This window comes from Salmo salar, unplaced genomic scaffold (genome assembly GCF_905237065.1).
Source record: "Salmo salar unplaced genomic scaffold, Ssal_v3.1, whole genome shotgun sequence".
NCBI classification, from domain to species: domain Eukaryota; kingdom Metazoa; phylum Chordata; class Actinopteri; order Salmoniformes; family Salmonidae; genus Salmo; species Salmo salar.
Genome location: NW_025549022.1, coordinates 25,001 through 50,987, shown reverse-complemented (window position 1 = coordinate 50,987; position 25,987 = coordinate 25,001). Strand labels below are relative to the sequence as shown.

At 38.3% G+C, this 25,987-nt stretch overlaps 1 protein-coding gene across 1 annotated transcript in view; it reads right to left on the bottom strand.

Annotated features, from left to right (window-relative positions):
• The window catches only part of LOC106592773 (unconventional myosin-XV-like), a gene marked incomplete at its 3' end in the record, with an annotated part of 39,177 nt that extends 21,876 nt beyond the window's left edge, over positions 1-17,301 (bottom strand). Inside the window, exons 1-5 of the mRNA XM_045712966.1 lie at positions 17,124-17,301; positions 7,552-7,597; positions 7,337-7,461; positions 2,298-2,415; positions 44-219 (exon numbers count right to left, since the gene is read on the bottom strand). Of these exons, the coding sequence (XP_045568922.1) occupies positions 44-219; positions 2,298-2,415; positions 7,337-7,461; positions 7,552-7,597; positions 17,124-17,269 (611 nt within the window). The remainder of the gene's footprint in view (positions 1-43; positions 220-2,297; positions 2,416-7,336; positions 7,462-7,551; positions 7,598-17,123) is intronic.
• Positions 17,302-25,987: the final 8,686 nt, after the last annotated feature.

Here is a 25,987-nt window from a genome sequence, read left to right as displayed (position 1 = left end):
TCAGGGTAAGAGGTCAGGGGGTCAGGGGGTCAGAGGTCAGTACCTGGTGAGGAAGCCTCTACAGTAGGCCTGTAGTCTGACGATCTTGGTCCTGAACTCCGTGTACCGTTTCCTGACGAAGAACATGCGCGTGTATCTCTGCAGGGTGAGGGCCGCCACCTGACGGACACGCTCTCTCTTAGACTCCAGCAACTGGTACACCTCCTCCTTCAGAAACAGCTGTGGAGCAGAGGACAACAGGACAATCACCGTAGGAACTGCAGTTTCCGTTGTTACTGAACTGGGTAGAAGGGTAAGGACAACAGGACAATCACCGTAGGAACTGCAGTTTCCGTTGCTACTGAACTGGGTAGGAGGGTTAGGTATAGACGGTTACCTTGGTAACTCCTACTTGGTAGAACCCCGGGAACAGAGGACAACAGGACAATCACCGTAGGAACTGCAGTTTCCGTTGCTACTGAACTGGGTAGGAGGGTTAGGTATAGACGGTTACCTTGGTAACTCCTACTTGGTAGAACCCCGGGAACAGAGGACAACAGGACAATCACCGTAGGAACTGCAGTTTCCGTTGCTACTGTCCTTTTGGTCTCTCACCCAACACAACACATCCTGATTTAACACGCTCAACTTGGTAACTCCTACTTGGTAGAACCCCGGGTAGGAGGGTTAGGTATAGACGGTTACCTTGGTAACTCCTACTTGGTAGGCCCCGGGTAGAAGGGTAAGGACAACAGGACAATCACCGTAGGAACTGCAGTTTCCATTGTTACTGTCCTTTTGGTCTCTCACCCAACACAACACATCCTGATTTAACACGCTCAACTTGGTAACTCCTACTTGGTAGAACCCCGGGTAGGAGGGATAGGTATAGATGGTTACCTTGGTAACTCCTACTTGGTAGAACCCTGGGTAGGAGGGTAAGGTATAGATGGCTACCTTAGTAACTCCTACTTGGTAGAACCCTGGGTAGAAGGGTAAGGTATAGATGGCTACCTTAGTAACTCCTACTTGGTAGGCCCAGGGTAGAAGGGTAAGGTATAGATGGCTACCTTAGTAACTCCTACTTGGTAGGAACTGGGTAGGAGGGTTAGGTGTAGACGGTTACCTTGGTAACACCTACTTGGTAGAACCCCGGGTAGGAGGGTTAGGTATAGATGGTTACCTTAGTAACTCCTACTTGGTAGGCCCAGGGTAGAAGGGTAAGGTATAGATGGCTACCTTAGTAACTCCTACTTGGTAGGCCCTGGGTAGGAGGGTTAGGTATAGACGGTTACCTTGGTAACTCCTACTTGGTAGGAACTGGGTAGGAGGGTTAGGTATAGACGGTTACCTTGGTAACTCCTACTTGGTAGAACCCCGGGTAGGAGGGTTAGGTATAGATGGTTACCTTGGTAACTCCTACTTGGTAGGCCCCGGGTAGGAGGGTCATGTATAGATGGTTACCTTGGTAACTCCTACTTGGTAGAACCCTGGGTAGGAGGGTTAGGTATAGACGGTTACCTTGGTAACTCCTACTTGGTAGGCCCCTGGGTAGGAGGGTTAGGTATAGACGGTTACCTTGGTAACTCCTACTTGGTAGAACCCTGGGTAGGAGGGTTAGGTATAGACGGTTACCTTGGTAACTCCTACTTGGTAGAACCCTGGGTAGGAGGGTTAGGTATAGACGGTTACCTTGGTAACTCCTACTTGGTAGGCCCTGGGTAGGAGGGTTAGGTATAGACGGTTACCTTGGTAACTCCTACTTGGTAGGCCCCGGGTCGGAGGGTTAGGTATAGATGGTTACCTTGGTAACTCCTACTTGGTAGGCCCTGGGTAGGAGGGTCATGTATAGACGGTTACCTTGGTAACTCCTACTTGGTAGGCCCCTGGGTAGGAGGGTTAGGTATAGACGGTTACCTTGGTAACTCCTACTTGGTAGGCCCCTGGGTTTCAGGGTTAGGTATAGATGGTTACCTTCCTAACTCCTACTTGGTAGGCCCCTGGGTAGGAGGGTCATGTATAGACGGTTACCTTGGTAACTCCTACTTGGTAGGCCCCTGGGTAGGAGGGTTAGGTATAGACGGTTACCTTGGTAACTCCTACTTGGTAGGCCCCTGGGTAGGAAGGGTTAGGTATAGACGGTTACCTTGGTAACTCCTACTTGGTAGGCCCTGGGTAGGAGGGTTAGGTATAGACGGTTACCTTGGTAACTCCTACTTGGTAGGCCCCCGGGTAGGAAGGGTTAGGTATAGACGGTTACCTTGGTAACTCCTACTTGGTAGGCCCCCGGGTAGGAAGGGTTAGGTATAGACGGTTACCTTGGTAACTCCTACTTGGTAGGCCCCGGGTCGGAGGGGAACCAGTTTGCAGAGCATGAAGATGCAGTTCTCCCCATCAGGAGCTGGAGGCTGCTTCAAACCCACCAGAGACTTATACCTAACACACACACACACACACACACACACACACACACACACACACACACACACACACACACACACACACACACACACACACACACACACAGGTTAGAGGACGCTGATACCTGAGATAAGGGGCAGGGTTAGAGGGTGTGAAAAGGAAGTCGTTAAAGCCCAGTCTAACAGGGGTGTGTTACCTGAACAGGAAGTCGTTAAAGCCCAGTCTAACAGGGTTGTGTTACCTGAACAGGAAGTCGTTAAAGGCCAGTCTAACAGGGTGTGTTACCTGAACAGGAAGTCGTTAAAGCCCAGTCTAACAGGGTGTGTTACCTGAACAGGAAGTCGTTAAAGGCCAGTCTAACAGGGTGTGTTACCTGAACAGGAAGTCGTTGAAGGCCAGTCTAACAGGGTTGTGTTACCTGAACAGGAAGTCGTTAAAGGCCAGTCTAACAGGGTGTGTTACCTGAACAGGAAGTCGTTAAAGGCCAGTCTAACAGGGTGTGTTACCTGAACAGGAAGTCGTTAAAGCCCAGTCTAACAGGATGTGTTACCTGAACAGGAAGTCGTTGAAGCCCAGTCTAACAGGATGTGTTACCTGAACAGGAAGTCGTTGAAGGCCAGTCTAACAGGATGTGTTACCTGAACAGGAAGTCGTTAAAGCCCAGTCTAACAGGGTGTGTTACCTGAACAGGAAGTCGTTAAAGCCCAGTCTAACAGGGTGTGTTACCTGAACAGGAAGTCGTTGAAGGCCAGTCTAACAGGATGTGTTACCTGAACAGGAAGTCGTTAAAGCCCAGTCTAACAGGGTGTGTTACCTGAACAGGAAGTCGTTAAAGGCCAGTCTAACAGGGTGTGTTACCTGAACAGGAAGTCGTTAAAGCCCAGTCTAACAGGATGTGTTACCTGAACAGGAAGTCGTTGAAGCCCAGTCTAACAGGATGTGTTACCTGAACAGGAAGTCGTTGAAGGCCAGTCTAACAGGATGTGTTACCTGAACAGGAAGTCGTTAAAGCCCAGTCTAACAGGGTGTGTTACCTGAACAGGAAGTCGTTAAAGCCCAGTCTAACAGGGTGTTACCTGAACAGGAAGTCGTTAAAGCCCAGTCTAACAGGGTGTGTTACCTGAACAGGAAGTCGTTGAAGGCCAGTCTAACAGGATGTGTTACCTGAACAGGAAGTCGTTGAAGGCCAGTCTAACAGGGTGTGTTACCTGAACAGGAAGTCGTTGAAGGCCAGTCTAACAGGATGTGTTACCTGAACAGGAAGTCGTTAAAGGCCAGTCTAACAGGGTGTGTTACCTGAACAGGAAGTCGTTGAAGCCCAGTCTAACAGGATGTGTTACCTGAACAGGAAGTCGTTGAAGGCCAGTCTAACAGGGTGTGTTACCTGAACAGGAAGTCGTTGAAGGCCAGTCTAACAGGATGTGTTACCTGAACAGGAAGTCGTTAAAGGCCAGTCTAACAGGGTGTGTTACCTGAACAGGAAGTCGTTGAAGGCCAGTCTAACAGGGTCTGTTACCTGAACAGGAAGTCGTTGAAGCCCAGTCTAACAGGGTGTGTTACCTGAACAGGAAGTCGTTGAAGGCCAGTCTAACAGGGTGTTACCTGAACAGGAAGTCGTTAAAGCCCAGTCTAACAGGGTGTGTTACCTGAACAGGAAGTCGTTGAAGGCCAGTCTAACAGGATGTGTTACCTGAACAGGAAGTCGTTGAAGGCCAGTCTAACAGGGTGTGTTACCTGAACAGGAAGTCGTTGAAGGCCAGTCTAACAGGGTGTGTTACCTGAACAGGAAGTCGTTAAAGGCCAGTCTAACAGGGTGTGTTACCTGAACAGGAAGTCGTTGAAGGCCAGTCTAACAGGGTGTGTTACCTGAACAGGAAGTCGTTAAAGCCCAGTCTAACAGGATGTGTTACCTGAACAGGAAGTCGTTGAAGCCCAGTCTAACAGGATGTGTTACCTGAACAGGAAGTCGTTGAAGGCCAGTCTAACAGGATGTGTTACCTGAACAGGAAGTCGTTAAAGCCCAGTCTAACAGGGTGTGTTACCTGAACAGGAAGTCGTTAAAGCCCAGTCTAACAGGGTGTGTTACCTGAACAGGAAGTCGTTGAAGGCCAGTCTAACAGGATGTGTTACCTGAACAGGAAGTCGTTAAAGCCCAGTCTAACAGGGTGTGTTACCTGAACAGGAAGTCGTTAAAGGCCAGTCTAACAGGGTGTGTTACCTGAACAGGAAGTCGTTAAAGCCCAGTCTAACAGGATGTGTTACCTGAACAGGAAGTCGTTGAAGCCCAGTCTAACAGGATGTGTTACCTGAACAGGAAGTCGTTGAAGGCCAGTCTAACAGGATGTGTTACCTGAACAGGAAGTCGTTAAAGCCCAGTCTAACAGGGTGTGTTACCTGAACAGGAAGTCGTTAAAGCCCAGTCTAACAGGGTGTTACCTGAACAGGAAGTCGTTAAAGCCCAGTCTAACAGGGTGTGTTACCTGAACAGGAAGTCGTTGAAGGCCAGTCTAACAGGATGTGTTACCTGAACAGGAAGTCGTTGAAGGCCAGTCTAACAGGGTGTGTTACCTGAACAGGAAGTCGTTGAAGGCCAGTCTAACAGGATGTGTTACCTGAACAGGAAGTCGTTAAAGGCCAGTCTAACAGGGTGTGTTACCTGAACAGGAAGTCGTTGAAGCCCAGTCTAACAGGATGTGTTACCTGAACAGGAAGTCGTTGAAGGCCAGTCTAACAGGGTGTGTTACCTGAACAGGAAGTCGTTGAAGGCCAGTCTAACAGGGTGTGTTACCTGAACAGGAAGTCGTTGAAGGCCAGTCTAACAGGGTGTGTTACCTGAACAGGAAGTCGTTGAAGGCCAGTCTAACAGGGTCTGTTACCTGAACAGGAAGTCGTTGAAGCCCAGTCTAACAGGGTGTGTTACCTGAACAGGAAGTCGTTGAAGGCCAGTCTAACAGGGTGTTACCTGAACAGGAAGTCGTTAAAGCCCAGTCTAACAGGGTGTGTTACCTGAACAGGAAGTCGTTGAAGGCCAGTCTAACAGGATGTGTTACCTGAACAGGAAGTCGTTAAAGGCCAGTCTAACAGGGTGTGTTACCTGAACAGGAAGTCGTTGAAGGCCAGTCTAACAGGGTCTGTTACCTGAACAGGAAGTCGTTGAAGCCCAGTCTAACAGGGTGTGTTACCTGAACAGGAAGTCGTTGAAGGCCAGTCTAACAGGGTGTTACCTGAACAGGAAGTCGTTAAAGCCCAGTCTAACAGGGTGTGTTACCTGAACAGGAAGTCGTTGAAGGCCAGTCTAACAGGATGTGTTACCTGAACAGGAAGTCGTTGAAGGCCAGTCTAACAGGGTGTGTTACCTGAACAGGAAGTCGTTGAAGGCCAGTCTAACAGGGTGTGTTACCTGAACAGGAAGTCGTTAAAGGCCAGTCTAACAGGGTGTGTTACCTGAACAGGAAGTCGTTGAAGGCCAGTCTAACAGGGTGTGTTACCTGAACAGGAAGTCGTTGAAGGCCAGTCTAACAGGATGTGTTACCTGAACAGGAAGTCGTTAAAGCCCAGTCTAACAGGGTGTGTTACCTGAACAGGAAGTCGTTGAAGGCCAGTCTAACAGGGTGTGTTACCTGAACAGGAAGTCGTTGAAGGCCAGTCTAACAGGGTGTGTTACCTGAACAGGAAGTCGTTAAAGCCCAGTCTAACAGGGTGTGTTACCTGAACAGGAAGTCGTTGAAGGCCAGTCTAACAGGGTGTGTTACCTGAACAGGAAGTCGTTGAAGGCCAGTCTAACAGGGTGTGTTACCTGAACAGGAAGTCGTTAAAGGCCAGTCTAACAGGGTGTGTTACCTGAACAGGAAGTCGTTGAAGGCCAGTCTAACAGGGTGTGTTACCTGAACAGGAAGTTGTTGAAGGCCAGTCTAACAGGATGTGTTACCTGAACAGGAAGTCGTTAAAGCCCAGTCTAACAGGGTGTGTTACCTGAACAGGAAGTCGTTGAAGGCCAGTCTAACAGGGTGTGTTACCTGAACAGGAAGTCGTTGAAGGCCAGTCTAACAGGGTGTGTTACCTGAACAGGAAGTCGTTAAAGCCCAGTCTAACAGGGTGTGTTACCTGAACAGGAAGTCGTTGAAGGCCAGTCTAACAGGATGTGTTACCTGAACAGGAAGTCGTTAAAGCCCAGTCTAACAGGGTGTTACCTGAACAGGAAGTCGTTAAAGCCCAGTCTAACAGGGTGTGTTACCTGAACAGGAAGTCGTTGAAGGCCAGTCTAACAGGATGTGTTACCTGAACAGGAAGTCGTTGAAGGCCAGTCTAACAGGGTGTGTTACCTGAACAGGAAGTCGTTGAAGGCCAGTCTAACAGGATGTGTTACCTGAACAGGAAGTCGTTAAAGGCCAGTCTAACAGGGTGTGTTACCTGAACAGGAAGTCGTTGAAGCCCAGTCTAACAGGATGTGTTACCTGAACAGGAAGTCGTTAAAGCCCAGTCTAACAGGGTGTGTTACCTGAACAGGAAGTCGTTGAAGGCCAGTCTAACAGGGTGTGTTACCTGAACAGGAAGTCGTTGAAGCCCAGTCTAACAGGGTGTGTTACCTGAACAGGAAGTCGTTGAAGGCCAGTCTAACAGGGTGTTACCTGAACAGGAAGTCGTTAAAGCCCAGTCTAACAGGGTGTGTTACCTGAACAGGAAGTCGTTGAAGGCCAGTCTAACAGGATGTGTTACCTGAACAGGAAGTCGTTGAAGGCCAGTCTAACAGGGTGTGTTACCTGAACAGGAAGTCGTTGAAGGCCAGTCTAACAGGGTGTGTTACCTGAACAGGAAGTCGTTAAAGGCCAGTCTAACAGGGTGTGTTACCTGAACAGGAAGTCGTTAAAGCCCAGTCTAACAGGGTGTGTTACCTGAACAGGAAGTCGTTGAAGGCCAGTCTAACAGGGTGTGTTACCTGAACAGGAAGTCGTTGAAGGCCAGTCTAACAGGGTAACCTTCTCTCCGGATCCTGATTGTCTCCAAGATACCAGAATACCTCAGCTGGCTGGTGACCAGCTCCGTCTCAAACACACCTGGCTCCTACAGACACAAACACACACATATTATGGCAAAACAAACAATAATATCACTGTTAAACTGTGATGTTGGGGGGGGGGGGACCCCCCTTACCTTCTGACTGTTTGGCTTAATGCAGCGTATGAACGATGGGTTGCACCTGTCAAGAGAAAGAGAATGATTTAGTGACAATAACTCCACCTCCTCATTCCCCTCTCATCTCCTCTCACCTCTCCTCCTCCCCTTTAATAATAATAACACCTCTCCTCCTCCCCTTTAATAATAATAACACCTCTCCTCCTCCCTTTTAATAATAATAACACCTCTCCTCCTCCCTTTAATAATAATAACACCTCTCCTCCTCCCCTTTAATAATAATAACACCTCTCCTCCTCCCCTTCAATAATAATAATAACACCTCTCCTCCTCCCTTCAATAATAATAACACCTCTCCTCCTCCCTTCAATAATAATAACACCTCTCCTCCTCCCTTTAATAATAATAACACCTCTCCTCCTCCCTTTAATATTAGTAATAATAATAACACCTCTCCTCCTCCCTTTAATAATAATAACACCTCTCCTCCTCCCTTTAATATTAATAATAATAACAACACCTCTCCTCCTCCCTTTAATAATATTAATAATAATAACACCTCTCCTCCTCCCTTTAATAATAATAGTAATAACACCTCTCCTCCTCCCTTTAATAATAATAATAATAATAATAACACCTCTCCTCCTCCCTTTAATAATAATAGTAATAATAATAACACCTCTCCTCCTCCCTTTAATAATAATAATAATAATAACACCTCTCCTCCTCCCTTTAATATTAATAATAATAATAACACCTCTCCTCTTCCCTTTAATATTAATAATAATAATAACACCTCTCCTCCTCCCTTTAATAATAATAGTAATAATAATAACACCTCTCCTCCTCCCTTTAATATTAATAATAATAATAACACCTCTCCTCCTCCCTTTAATAATAATAATAATAGTAATAACACCTCTCCTCCTCCCTTTAATATTAATAATAATAATAACACCTCTCCTCCTCCCTTTAATAATAATAGTAATAATAATAACACCTCTCCTCCTCCCTTTAATAATAATAGTAATAATAATAACTCCTCTCCTCCTCCCTTTAATAATAATAATAACACCTCTCCTCCTCCCTTTAATAATAATAGTAATAATAATAACACCTCTCCTCCTCCCTTTAATAATAATAATAATAATAACAACACCTCTCCTCCTCCCTTTAATAATAATAGTAATAATAACACCTCTCCTCCTCCCTTTAATAATAATAACACCTCTCCTCCTCCCTTTAATAATAATAATAATAATAACACCTCTCCTCCTCCCTTTAATAATAATAGTAATAATAATAACTCCTCTCCTCCTCCCTTTAATAATAATAACACCTCTCCTCCTCCCTTTAATAATAATAGTAATAATAATAACACCTCTCCTCCTCCCTTTAATAATAATAGTAATAATAACAACACCTCTCCTCCTCCCTTTAATAATAATAACACCTCTCCTCCTCCCTTTAATAATAATAATAATAATAATAACACCTCTCCTCCTCCCTTTAATAATAATAGTAATAATAATAACACCTCTCCTCCTCCCTTTAATAATAATAATAATAACACCTCTCCTCCTCCCTTTAATATTAATAGTAATAATAATAACACCTCTCCTCATCCCTTTAATAATAATAATAACACCTCTCCTCCTCCCTTTAATATTAATAGTAATAATAATAACACCTCTCCTCCTCCCTTTAATAGTAATAATAACACCTCTCCTCCTCCCTTTAATAATAATAGTAATAATAATAACACCTCTCCTCCTCCCTTTAATAATAATAGTAATAACACCTCTCCTCCTCCCTTTAATAATAATAATAATAACACCTCTCCTCCTCCCTTTAATAATAATAATAACACCTCTCCTCCTCCCTTTAATAATAATAATAACACCTCGCCTCCTCCCTTTAATAATAATAATAACACCTCTCCTCCTCCCTTTAATAATAATAGTAATAATAATAACACCTCTCCTCCTCCCTTTAATAGTAATAATAATAACACCTCTCCTCCTCCCTTTAATAATAATAGTAATAATAATAACACCTCTCCTCCTCCCTTTAATAATAATAATAACACCTCTCCTCCTCCCTTTAATAATAATAATAACACCTCTCCTCCTCCCTTTAATAATAATAGTAATAATAACACCTCTCCTCCTCCCTTTAATAATAATAATAATAAAACACCTCTCCTCCTCCCTTTAATAATAATAATAATAACACCTCTCCTCCTCCCTTTAATAATAGTAGTAATAATAATAACACCTCTCCTCCTCCCTTTAATAGTAATAATAACACCTCTCCTCCTCCCTTTAATAATAATAGTAATAATAATAACACCTCTCCTCCTCCCTTTAATAATAATAGTAATAACACCTCTCCTCCTCCCTTTAATAATAATAATAACACCTCTCCTCCTCCCTTTAATAATAATAATAACACCTCTCCTCCTCCCTTTAATAATAATAATAATAACACCTCTCCTCCTCCCTTTAATAATATTTAATAACACCTCTCCTCCTCCCTTTAATAATAATAACCTAAACACCTCTCCTCCTCCCTTTAATAATAATAATAATAACAACACCTCTCCTCCTCCCTTTAATAATAATAATAATAACACCTCTCCTCCTCCCTTTAATAATAATAGTAATAATAACACCTCTCCTCCTCCCTTTAATAATAATAGTAATAATAATAACACCTCTCCTCCTCCCTTTAATAATAATAATAATAATAACACCTCTCCTCCTCCCTTTAATAATAATAGTAATAATAATAACACCTCTCCTCCTCCCTTTAATAATAATAATAATAACACCTCTCCTCCTCCCTTTAATAAAATAATAATAATAACACCTCTCCTCCTCCCTTTAATAATAATAGAATAATAATAACACCTCTCCTCCTCCCTTTAATAGTAATAATAATAACACCTCTCCTCCTCCCTTTAATAATAATAGTAATAATAATAACACCTCTCCTCCTCCCTTTAATATTAATAATAATAATAACACCTCTCCTCCTCCCTTTAATAATAATAATAACACCTCTCCTCCTCCCTTTAATAGTAATAATAATAACACCTCTCCTCCTCCCTTTAATAATAATAGTAATAATAATAACACCTCTCCTCCTCCCTTTAATAATAGTAATAATAATAACACCTCTCCTCCTCCCTTTAATAATAATAATAATAACACCTCTCCTCCTCCCTTTAATAATAATAACACCTCTCCTCCTCCCTTTAATAATAATAATAGTAATAATAACACCTCTCCTCCTCCCTTTAATAGTAATAATAATAACACCTCTCCTCCTCCCTTTAATAGTAATAATAATAACACCTCTCCTCCTCCCTTTAATAATAATAGTAATAATAATAACACCTCTCCTCCTCCCTTTAATAATAATAATAACACCTCTCCTCCTCCCTTTAATAGTAATAATAATAACACCTCTCCTCCTCCCTTTAATAATAATAGTAATAATAATAACACCTCTCCTCCTCCCTTTAATAATAGTAATAATAATAACACCTCTCCTCCTCCCTTTAATAATAATAATAATAACACCTCTCCTCCTCCCTTTAATAATAATAATAACACCTCTCCTCCTCCCTTTAATAATAATAATAATAATAATAACACCTCTCCTCCTCCCTTTAATAATAATAATAATAATAACACCTCTCCTCCTCCCTTTAATAATAATAATAATAATAACACCTCTCCTCCTCCCTATAATAGTAATAATAACACCTCTCCTCCTCCCTTTAATAATAATAGTAATAATAATAACACCTCTCCTCCTCCCTTTAATAATAATAATAATAACACCTCTCCTCCTCCCTTTAATAATAATAATAATAATAACACCTCTCCTCCTCCCTTTAATAATAATAATAATAATAACACCTCTCCTCCTCCCTTTAATAGTAATAATAACACCTCTCCTCCTCCCTTTAATAATAATAGTAATAATAATAACACCTCTCCTCCTCCCTTTAATAATAATAATAATAACACCTCTCCTCCTCCCTTTAATAATAATAATAATAATAACACCTCTCCTCCTCCCTTTAATAATAATAATAATAATAACACCTCTCCTCCTCCCTTTAATAGTAATAATAACACCTATCCTCCTCCCTTTAATAATAATAGTAATAATAATAACACCTCTCCTCCTCCCTTTAATAATAATAATAATAACACCTCTCCTCCTCCCTTTAATAATAATAATAATAATAACACCTCTCCTCCTCCCTTTAATAATAATAATAACACCTCTCCTCCTCCCTTTAATAATAAATAATAATAATAACACCTCTCCTCCTCCCTTTAATAATAATAATAATAATAATAACACCTCTCCTCCTCCCTTTAATAATAATAGTAATAATAATAACACCTCTCCTCCTCCCTTTAATAATAATAATAATAATAACACCTCTCCTCCTCCCTTTAATAATAATAGTAATAATAACACCTCTCCTCCTCCCTTTAATAATAATAATAATAATAACACCTCTCCTCCTCCCTTTAATAATAATAATAACACCTCTCCTCCTCCCTTTAATAATAATAATAAATAATAACACCTCTCCTCCTCCCTTTATAATAATAATAATAACACCTCTCCTCCTCCCTTTAATAATAACACCTCTCCTCCTCCCTTTAATAATAATAATAACACCTCTCCTCCTCCCTTTAATAAGAATAATAACACCTCTCCTCCTCCCTTTAATAGTAATAATAATAACACCTCTCCTCCTCCCTTTAATAATAATAATAATAATAACACCTCTCCTCCTCCCTTTAATAATAATAATAACACCTCTCCTCCTCCCTTTAATAATAATAATAATAACACCTCTCCTCCTCCCTTTAATAATAATAATAATAACACCTCTCCTCCTCCCTTTAATAATAATAATAATAATAACACCTCTCCTCCTCCCTTTAATAATAATAATAATAATAACACCTCTCCTCCTCCCTTTAATAATAATAATAATAATAACACCTCTCCTCCTCCCTTTAATAATAATAATAATAATAACACCTCTCCTCCTCCCTTTAATAATAATAATAATAATAACACCTCTCCTCCTCCCTTTAATAATAATAGTATAATAATAACACCTCTCCTCCTCCCTTTAATAATAATAATAATAATAACACCTCTCCTCCTCCCTTTAATAATAATAATAACACCTCTCCTCCTCCCTTTAATAATAATAGTATAATAATAACACCTCTCCTCCTCCCTTTAATAATAATAATAATAACACCTCTCCTCCTCCCTTTAATAATAATAATAACACCTCTCCTCCTCCCTTTAATAATAATAGTAATAATAATAACACCTCTCCTCCTCCCTTTAATAATAATAATAATAACACCTCTCCTCCTCCCTTTAATAATAATAATAATAACACCTCTCCTCCTCCCTTTAATAATAATAGTAATAATAATAACACCTCTCCTCCTCCCTTTAATAATAATAATAATAATAACACCTCTCCTCCTCCCTTTAATAATAATAATAATAACACCTCTCCTCCTCCCTTTAGTAATAATAATAATAATAACACCTCTCCTCCTCCCTTTAATAATAGTAATAATAACACCTCTCCTCCTCCCTTTAATAATAATAATAATAATAACACCTCTCCTCCTCCCTTTAATAATAATAATAACACCTCTCCTCCTCCCTTTAATAATAATAATAATAATAATAACACCTCTCCTCCTCCCTTTAATAATAATAATAATAACACCTCTCCTCCTCCCTTTAATAATAATAATAATAACACCTCTCCTCCTCCCTTTAATAATAATAATAATAATAATAACACCTCTCCTCCTCCCTTTAATAATAATAATAATAATAATCACCTCTCCTCCTCCCTTTAATAATAATAGTAATAATAATAACACCTCTCCTCCTCCCTTTAATAATAATAATAATAATAACACCTCTCCTCCTCCCTTTAATAATAATAATAATAATAACACCTCTCCTCCTCCCTTTAATAATAATAATAACACCTCTCCTCCTCCCTTTAATAATAATGTAATAATAACACACCTCTCCTCCTCCCTTTAATATTAATAATAACACCTCTCCTCCTCCCTTTAATAATAATAATAATAATAATAACACCTCTCCTCCTCCCTTTAATAATAATAATAATAACACCTCTCCTCCTCCCTTTAATAATAATAATAATAATAACACCTCTCCTCCTCCCTTTAATAATAATAGTAATAATAATAACACCTCTCCTCCTCCCTTTAATAATAATAATAACACCTCTCCTCCTCCCTTTAATAATAATAGTAATAATAATAACACCTCTCCTCCTCCCTTTAATAATAATAATAATAATAACACCTCTCCTCCTCCCTTTAATAATAATAGTAATAATAATAACACCTCTCCTCCTCCCTTTAATAATAATAATAATAACACCTCTCCTCCTCCCTTTAATAATAATAATAATAATAACACCTCTCCTCCTCCCTTTAATAATAATAATAACACCTCTCCTCCTCCCTTTAATAATAATAATAATAATAACACCTCTCCTCCTCCCTTTAATAATAATAATAATAATAACACCTCTCCTCCTCCCTTTAATAATAATAATAATAATAATAACACCTCTCCTCCTCCCTTTAATAATAATAATAATAATAATAACACCTCTCCTCCTCCCTTTAATAATAATAATAATAATAACACCTCTCCTCCTCCCTTTAATAATAATAATAATAATAATAACACCTCTCCTCCTCCCTTTAATAATAATAATAATAACACCTCTCCTCCTCCCTTTAATAATAATAATAATAAACACCTCTCCTCCTCCCTTTAATAATAATAATAATAATAACACCTCTCCTCCTCCCTTTAATAATAATAATAATAACACCTCTCCTCCTCCCTTTAATAATAATAATAATAATAACACCTCTCCTCCTCCCTTTAATAATAATAATAATAACACCTCTCCTCCTCCCTTTAATAATAATAATAATAATAACACCTCTCCTCCTCCCTTTAATAATAATAATAATAATAATAACACCTCTCCTCCTCCCTTTAATAATAATAATAATAATAATAACACCTCTCCTCCTCCCTTTAATAATAATAATAATAATAATAACACCTCTCCTCCTCCCTTTAATAATAATAATAATAATAACACCTCTCCTCCTCCCTTTAATAATAATAATAATAATAATAACACCTCTCCTCCTCCCTTTAATAATAATAATAATAATAACACCTCTCCTCCTCCCTTTAATAATAATAATAATAACACCTCTCCTCCTCCCTTTAATAATAATAATAATAATAAACACCTCTCCTCCTCCCTTTAATAATAATAATAATAATAACACCTCTCCTCCTCCCTTTAATAATAATAATAATAATAACACCTCTCCTCCTCCCTTTAATAATAGTAATAATAATAACACCTCTCCTCCTCCCTTTAATAATAATAATAATAATAATAACACCTCTCCTCCTCCCTTTAATAATAATAATAATAACACCTCTCCTCCTCCCTTTAATAATAATAATAATAATAACACCTCTCCTCCTCCCTTTAATAATAATAATAATAATAACACCTCTCCTCCTCCCTTTAATAATAATAATAACACCTCTCCTCCTCCCTTTAATAATAATAATAATAACACCTCTCCTCCTCCCTTTAATAATAATAATAATAATAATAACACCTCTCCTCCTCCCTTTAATAATAATAATAATAATAATAACACCTCTCCTCCTCCCTTTAATAATAATAGTAATAATAATAACACCTCTCCTCCTCCCTTTAATAATAATAATAATAATAATAACACCTCTCCTCCTCCCTTTAATAATAATAATAATAATAATAACACCTCTCCTCCTCCCTTTAATAATAATAATAATAAAACACCTCTCCTCCTCCCTTTAATAATAATAAATAATAATAACACCTCTCCTCCTCCCTTTAATAATAATAATAATAATAACACCTCTCCTCCTCCCTTTAATAATAATAACAATAATAATAACACCTCTCCTCCTCCCTTTAATAATAATAATAATAATAACACCTCTCCTCCTCCCTTTAATAATAATAATAATAATAACACCTCTCCTCCTCCCTTTAATAATAATAACAATAATAATAACACCTCTCCTCCTCCCTTTAATAATAATAATAATAATAACACCTCTCCTCCTCCCTTTAATAATAATAGTAATAATAATAACACCTCTCCTCCTCCCTTTAATAATAATAATAATAATAACACCTCTCCTCCTCCCTTTAATAATAATAATAATAATAACACCTCTCCTCCTCCCTTTAATAATAATAATAATAATAATAACACCTCTCCTCCTCCCTTTAATAATAATAATAATAATAATAACACCTCTCCTCCTCCCTTTAATAATAATAGTAATAATAATAACACCTCTCCTCCTCCCTTTAATAATAATAATAATAATAATAACACCTCTCCTCCTCCCTTTAATAATAATAATAATAATAACACCTCTCCTCCTCCCTTTAATAATAATAATAATAATAACACCTCTCCTCCTCCCTTTAATAATAATAGTAATAATAATAACACCTCTCCTCCTCCCTTTAATAATAATAGTAATAATAATAACACCTCTCCTCCTCCCTTTAATAATAATAATAATAACACCTCTCCTCCTCCCTTTAATAATAATAGTAATAATAATAACACCTCTCCTCCTCCCTTTATAATAATAATAACACCTCTCCTCCTCCCTTTAATAATAATAATAACACCTCTCCTCCTCCCTTTAATAATAATAATAATAATAACACCTCTCCTCCTCCCTTTAATAATAATAACACCTCTCCTCCTCCCTTTAATAATAATAATAATAATAATAACACCTCTCCTCCTCCCTTTAATAATAGTAGTAATAATAATAACACCTCTCCTCCTCCCTTTAATAATAATAATAATAATAACACCTCTCCTCCTCCCTTTAATAATAATAATAATAAACACCTCTCCTCCTCCCTTTAATAATAATAATAATAATAACACCTCTCCTCCTCCCTTTAATAATAATAGTAATAATAATAACACCTCTCCTCCTCCCTTTAATAATAATAACACCTCTCCTCCTCCCTTTAATAATAATAGTAATAATAATAACACCTCTCCTCCTCCCTTTAATAATAATAATAATAATAACACCTCTCCTCCTCCCTTTAATAATAATAATAACACCTCTCCTCCTCCCTTTAATAATAATAATAATAATAACACCTCTCCTCCTCCCTTTAATAATAATAATAATAATAACACCTCTCCTCCTCCCTTTAATATTAATAGTAATAATAATAACACCTCTCCTCCTCCCTTTAATAATAATAATAATAATAACACCTCTCCTCCTCCCTTTAATAATAATAATAATAATAACACCTCTCCTCATCCCTTTAATAATAATAGTAGTAATAATAACACCTCTCCTCCTCCCTTTAATAATATTAATAATAATAATAACACCTCTCCATCTTGTCCACCAGTTCCAGCAGTGACAGGGTGAACTTGGTGGAGACAGTTGGGGGCTGATGTCTCGTGCCGCTCTTCCTCACACGACCTCTATGCTGACCTACGACCTCCGCGTGAACCAGGAAGAGGTTGGCCACCATCTGGAGAACACACCATAGACTCAGATAGACATTGCATCTGCCCCCCCATTGTGACGTCTGTGAGAGCATGGGCAGCACCATTGAGGCCACATCTCCATTTAGAAGTAGTCAATTTTCTTCTTCTACTACTATGATGTTGGTAAACAAACTGAGAGGGTGATGTCTGAACGGGTATAAATACAAGGTTGGTGATTTACTGCCCCCTGGAGGGTGATGTCTGAACAGGTATAAATACAAGGTTGGTGATTTACTGCCCCCTGGAGGGTGATGTCTGAACAGGTATAAATACAAGGTTGGTGATTTACTGCCCCCTGGAGGGTGATGTCTGAACAGGTATAAATACAAGGTTGGTGATTTACTGCCCCCTGGAGGGTGATGTCTGAACAGGTATAAAAACAAGGTTGGTGATTTACTGCCCCCTGGAGGGTGATGTCTGAACAGGTATAAATACAAGGTTGGTGATTTACTGCCCCCCTGGAGGGTGATGTCTGAACGGGTATAAATACAAGGTTGGTGATTTACTGCCCCCTGGAGGGTGATGTCTGAACAGGTATAAATACAAGGTTGGTGATTTACTGCCCCCTGGAGGGTGATGTCTAAACAGGTATAAATACAAGGTTGGTGATTTACTGCCCCCTGGAGGGTGATGTCTGAACAGGTATAAATACAAGGTTGGTGATTTACTGCCCCCTGGAGGGTGATGTCTGAACAGGTATAAATACAAGGTTGGTGATTTACTGCCCCCTGGAGGGTGATGTCTGAACGGGTATAAATACAAGGTTGGTGATTTACTGCCCCCTGGAGGGTGATGTCTGAACAGGTATAAATACAAGGTTGGTGATTTACTGCCCCCTGGAGGGTGATGTCTGAACGGGTATAAATACAAGGTTGGTGATTTACTGCCCCCTGGAGGGTGATGTCTGAACAGGTATAAATACAAGGTTGGTGATTTACTGCCCCCTGGAGGGTGATGTCTGAACAGGTATAAATCATCAACATCTATTGTCTGGTTTAGTATAATAACACCATTACCTGACCAGGTAAACTACTGTCTGGTTTAGTATAATAACACCATTACCTGACCAGGTAAACTACTGTCTGGTTTAGTTTAATAACACCATTACCTGACCAGGTAAACTACTGTCTGGTTTAGTATAATAACACCATTACCTGACCAGGTAAACTACTGTCTGGTTTAGTATAATAACACCATTACCTGACCAGGTAAACTACTGTCTGGTTTAGTATAATAACACCATTACCTGACCAGGTAAACTACTGTCTGGTTTAGTATAATAACACCATTACCTGACCAGGTAAACTACTGTCTGGTTTAGTATAATAACACCATTACCTGACCAGGTAAACTACTGTCTGGTTTAGTATAATAACACCATTACCTGACCAGGTAAACAGATCAACTACTGTCTGGTTTAGTATAATAACACCATTACCTGACCAGGTAAACTACTGTCTGGTTTAGTATAATAACACCATTACCTGACCAGGTAAACTACTGTCTGGTTTAGTATAATAACACCATTACCTGACCAGGTAAACTACTGTCTGGTTTAGTTTAATAACACCATTACCTGACCAGGTAAACAGATCATCTATTGTCTGGTTTAGTATAATAACACCATTACCTGACCAGGTAAACAGATCAACTATTGTCTGGTTTAGTATAATAACACCATTACCTGACCAGGTAAACTACTGTCTGGTTTAGTATAATAACACCATTACCTGACCAGGTAAACTACTGTCTGGTTTAGTATAATAACACCATTACCTGACCAGGTAAACAGATCATCTATTGTCTGGTTTAGTATAATAACACCATTACCTGACCAGGTAAACAGACATTATTGTCTGGTTTAGTATAATAACACCATTACCTGACCAGGTAAACTACTGTCTGGTTTAGTATAATAACACCATTACCTGACCAGGTAAACATACTGTCTGGTTTAGTATAATAACACCATTACCTGACCAGGTAAACTACTGTCTGGTTTAGTATAATAACACCATTACCTGACCAGGTAAACAGATCATCTATTGTCTGGTTTAGTATAATAACACCATTACCTGACCAGGTAAACGTCTACTGTCTGGTTTAGTTTAATAACACCATTACCTGACCAGGTAAACAGATCATCTATTGTCTGGTTTAGTATAATAACACCATTACCTGACCAGGTAAACTACTGTCTGGTTTAGTATAATAACACCATTACCTGACCAGGTAAACTACTGTCTGGTTTAGTATAATAACACCATTACCTGACCAGGTAAACTACTGTCTGGTTTAGTATAATAACACCATTACCTGACCAGGTAAACAATTACTGTCTGGTTTAGTATAATAACACCATTACCTGACCAGGTAAACCTACTGTCTGGTTTAGTTTAATAACACCATTACCTGACCAGGTAAACTACTGTCTGGTTTAGTATAATAACACCATTACCTGACCAGGTAAACTACTGTCTGGTTTAGTTTAATAACACCATTACCTGACCAGGTAAACTCATCTATTGTCTGGTTTAGTATAATAACACCATTACCTGACCAGGTAAACTACTGTCTGGTTTAGTATAATAACACCATTACCTGACCAGGTAAACTCATCTATTGTCTGGTTTAGTTTAATAACACCATTACCTGACCAGGTAAACATACTGTCTGGTTTAGTATAATAACACCATTACCTGACCAGGTAAACTACTGTCTGGTTTAGTTTAATAACACCATTACCTGACCAGGTAAACAGATCATCTATTGTCTGGTTTAGTATAATAACACCATTACCTGACCAGGTAAACTACTGTCTGGTTTAGTATAATAACACCATTACCTGACCAGGTAAACAGCCTATTGTCTGGTTTAGTATAATAACACCATTACCTGACCAGGTAAACACTGTCTGGTTTAGTATAATAACACCATTACCTGACCAGGTAAACTACTGTCTGGTTTAGTTTAATAACACCATTACCTGACCAGGTAAACCTACTGTCTGGTTTAGTATAATAACACCATTACCTGACCAGGTAAACTACTGTCTGGTTTAGTATAATAACACCATTACCTGACCAGGTAAACTACTGTCTGGTTTAGTTTAATAACACCATTACCTGACCAGGTAAACTACTGTCTGGTTTAGTTTAATAACACCATTACCTGACCAGGTAAACTACTGTCTGGTTTAGTATAATAACACCATTACCTGACCAGGTAAACTACTGTCTGGTTTAGTATAATAACACCATTACCTGACCAGGTAAAACTACTGTCTGGTTTAGTATAATAACACCATTACCTGACCAGGTAAACTACTGTCTGGTTTAGTATAATAACACCATTACCTGACCAGGTAAACAGCTACTGTCTGGTTTAGTATATAACACCATTACCTGACCAGGTAAACACTATTGTCTGGTTTAGTATAATAACACCATTACCTGACCAGGTAAACTCTATTGTCTGGTTTAGTATAATAACACCATTACCTGACCAGGTAAACAGACATTATTGTCTGGTTTAGTATAATAACACCATTACCTGACCAGGTAAACTACTGTCTGGTTTAGTATAATAACACCATTACCTGACCAGGTAAACTCATCTATTGTCTGGTTTAGTTTAATAACACCATTACCTGACCAGGTAAACAGATCATCTATTGTCTGGTTTAGTATAATAACACCATTACCTGACCAGGTAAACTACTGTCTGGTTTAGTATAATAACACCATTACCTGACCAGGTAAACATACTGTCTGGTTTAGTATAATAACACCATTACCTGACCAGGTAAACAGATCATCTATTGTCTGGTTTAGTATAATAACACCATTACCTGACCAGGTAAACTACTGTCTGGTTTAGTATAATAACACCATTACCTGACCAGGTAAACTACTGTCTGGTTTAGTATAATAACACCATTACCTGACCAGGTAAACTACTGTCTGGTTTAGTATAATAACACCATTACCTGACCAGGTAAAAAACTACTGTCTGGTTTAGTATAATAACACCATTACCTGACCAGGTAAACTACTGTCTGGTTTAGTTTAATAACACCATTACCTGACCAGGTAAACTACTGTCTGGTTTAGTTTAATAACACCATTACCTGACCAGGTAAACTACTGTCTGGTTTAGTATAATAACACCATTACCTGACCAGGTAAACTACTGTCTGGTTTAGTCATAATAACACCATTACCTGACCAGGTAAACTACTGTCTGGTTTAGTATAATAACACCATTACCTGACCAGGTAAACCCTACTGTCTGGTTTAGTATAATAACACCATTACCTGACCAGGTAAACAGATCATCTATTGTCTGGTTTAGTATAATAACACCATTACCTGACCAGGTAAACTACTGTCTGGTTTAGTATAATAACACCATTACCTGACCAGGTAAACAGATCATCTATTGTCTGGTTTAGTTTAATAACACCATTACCTGACCAGGTAAACAGATCATCTATTGTCTGGTTTAGTATAATAACACCATTACCTGACCAGGTAAACTACTGTCTGGTTTAGTATAATAACACCATTACCTGACCAGGTAAACAGATCATCTATTGTCTGGTTTAGTTTAATAACACCATTACCTGACCAGGTAAACAGATCATCTATTGTCTGGTTTAGTATAATAACACCATTACCTGACCAGGTAAACTACTGTCTGGTTTAGTATAATAACACCATTACCTGACCAGGTAAACAGATCATCTATTGTCTGGTTTAGTATAATAACACCATTACCTGACCAGGTAAACCTACTGTCTGGTTTAGTATAATAACACCATTACCTGACCAGGTAACGATCATCTATTGTCTGGTTTAGTATAATAACACCATTACCTGACCAGGTAAACTACTGTCTGGTTTAGTATAATAACACCATTACCTGACCAGGTAAACTACTGTCTGGTTTAGTATAATAACACCATTACCTGACCAGGTAAACTACTGTCTGGTTTAGTATAATAACACCATTACCTGACCAGGTAAACTACTGTCTGGTTTAGTTTAATAACACCATTACCTGACCAGGTAAACTACTGTCTGGTTTAGTATAATAACACCATTACCTGACCAGGTAAACTACTGTCTGGTTTAGTTTAATAACACCATTACCTGACCAGGTAAACTACTGTCTGGTTTAGTATAATAACACCATTACCTGACCAGGTAAACTATTGTCTGGTTTAGTTTAATAACACCATTACCTGACCAGGTAAACAGATCATCTATTGTCTGGTTTAGTTTAATAACACCATTACCTGACCAGGTAAACTATTGTCTGGTTTAGTATAATAACACCATTACCTGACCAGGTAAACTATTGTCTGGTTTAGTATAATAACACCATTACCTGACCAGGTAAACTACTGTCTGGTTTAGTATAATAACACCATTACCTGACCAGGTAAACAGATCAACTACTGTCTGGTTTAGTTTAATAACACCATTACCTGACCAGGTAAACTACTGTCTGGTTTAGTTTAATAACACCATTACCTGACCAGGTAAACTACTGTCTGGTTTAGTATAATAACACCATTACCTGACCAGGTAAACTACTGTCTGGTTTAGTTTAATAACACCATTACCTGACCAGGTAAACTACTGTCTGGTTTAGTATAATAACACCATTACCTGACCAGGTAAACAGATCATCTATTGTCTGGTTTAGTATATAACACCATTACCTGACCAGGTAAACTACTGTCTGGTTTAGTATAATAACACCATTACCTGACCAGGTAAACTACTGTCTGGTTTAGTATAATAACACCATTACCTGACCAGGTAAACAGATCATCTATTGTCTGGTTTAGTATAATAACACCATTACCTGACCAGGTAAACTACTGTCTGGTTTAGTTTAATAACACCATTACCTGACCAGGTAAACTACTGTCTGGTTTAGTATAATAACACCATTACCTGACCAGGTAAACTACTGTCTGGTTTAGTATAATAACACCATTACCTGACCAGGTAAACTACTGTCTGGTTTAGTATAATAACACCATTACCTGACCAGGTAAACTACTGTCTGGTTTAGTATAATAACACCATTACCTGACCAGGTAAACTACTGTCTGGTTTAGTATAATAACACCATTACCTGACCAGGTAAACAGATCATCTATTGTCTGGTTTAGTATAATAACACCATTACCTGACCAGGTAAACTACTGTCTGGTTTAGTTTAATAACACCATTACCTGACCAGGTAAACAGATCATCTATTGTCTATAATAACACCATTACCTGACCAGGTAAACTACTGTCTGGTTTAGTATAATAACACCATTACCTGACCAGGTAAACAGATCATCTATTGTCTATAATAACACCATTACCTGACCAGGTAAACAGATCATCTATTGTCTATAATAACACCATTACCTGACCAGGTAAACAGATCAACTACTGTCTGGTTTAGTATAATAACACCATTACCTGACCAGGTAAACTACTGTCTGGTTTAGTTTAATAACACCATTACCTGACCAGGTAAACAGATCATCTATTGTCTGGTTTAGTATAATAACACCATTACCTGACCAGGTAAACTACTGTCTGGTTTAGTATAATAACACCATTACCTGACCAGGTAAACTACTGTCTGGTTTAGTATAATAACACCATTACCTGACCAGGTAAACTACTGTCTGGTTTAGTTTAATAACACCATTACCTGACCAGGTAAACTACTGTCTGGTTTAGTATAATAACACCATTACCTGACCAGGTAAACTACTGTCTGGTTTAGTTTAATAACACCATTACCTGACCAGGTAAACTACTGTCTGGTTTAGTATAATAACACCATTACCTGACCAGGTAAACAGATCAACTACTGTCTGGTTTAGTATAATAACACCATTACCTGACCAGGTAAACTACTGTCTGGTTTAGTATAATAACACCATTACCTGACCAGGTAAACTACTGTCTGGTTTAGTATAATAACACCATTACCTGACCAGGTAAACTACTGTCTGGTTTAGTATAATAACACCATTACCTGACCAGGTAAACTACTGTCTGGTTTAGTTTAATAACACCATTACCTGACCAGGTAAACTACTGTCTGGTTTAGTATAATAACACCATTACCTGACCAGGTAAACTACTGTCTGGTTTAGTATAATAACACCATTACCTGACCAGGTAAACTACTGTCTGGTTTAGTTTAATAACACCATTACCTGACCAGGTAAACTACTGTCTGGTTTAGTATAATAACACCATTACCTGACCAGGTAAACTACTGTCTGGTTTAGTTTAATAACACCATTACCTGACCAGGTAAACTACTGTCTGGTTTAGTATAATAACACCATTACCTGACCAGGTAAACTACTGTCTGGTTTAGTATAATAACACCATTACCTGACCAGGTAAACTATTGTCTGGTTTAGTATAATAACACCATTACCTGACCAGGTAAACTACCGTCTGGTTTAGTTTAATAACACCATTACCTGACCAGGTAAACTACTGTCTGGTTTAGTATAATAACACCATTACCTGACCAGGTAAACTACTGTCTGGTTTAGTATAATAACACCATTACCTGACCAGGTAAACTACTGTCTGGTTTAGTATAATAACACCATTACCTGACCAGGTAAACAGATCATCTATTGTCTGGTTTAGTATAATAACACCATTACCTGACCAGGTAAACAGATCAACTATTGTCTGGTTTAGTATAATAACACCATTACCTGACCAGGTAAACTACTGTCTGGTTTAGTTTAATAACACCATTACCTGACCAGGTAAACAGATCATCTATTGTCTGGTTTAGTATAATAACACCATTACCTGACCAGGTAAACTACTGTCTGGTTTAGTATAATAACACCATTACCTGACCAGGTATACAGATCATCTATTGTCTGGTTTAGTTTAATAACACCATTACCTGACCAGGTAAACAGATCATCTATTGTCTGGTTTAGTTTAATAACACCATTACCTGACCAGGTAAACTACTTTCTGGTTTAGTTTAACAACACCATTACCTGACCAGGTAAACAGATCATCTATTGTCTGGTTTAGTATAATAACACCATTACCTGACCAGGTAAACTACTGTCTGGTTTAGTTTAATAACACCATTACCTGACCAGGTAAACTACTGTCTGGTTTAGTATAATAACACCATTACCTGACCAGGGTAAACTACTGTCTGGTTTAGTTTAATAACACCATTACCTGACCAGGTAAACTACTGTCTGGTTTAGTATAATAACACCATTACCTGACCAGGTAAACAGATCATCTATTGTCTGGTTTAGTATAATAACACCATTACCTGACCAGTTAAACTACTGTCTGGTTTAGTATAATAACACCATTACCTGACCAGGTAAACAGATCATCTATTGTCTGGTTTAGTATAATAACACCATTACCTGACCAGGTAAACTACTGTCTGGTTTAGTTTAATAACACCATTACCTGACCAGGTAAACTACTGTCTGGTTTAGTTTAATAACACCATTACCTGACCAGGTAAACTACTGTCTGGTTTAGTTTAATAACACCATTACCTGACCAGGTAAACTACTGTCTGGTTTAGTATAATAACACCATTACCTGACCAGGTAAACAGATCATCTATTGTCTGGTTTAGTATAATAACACCATTACCTGACCAGG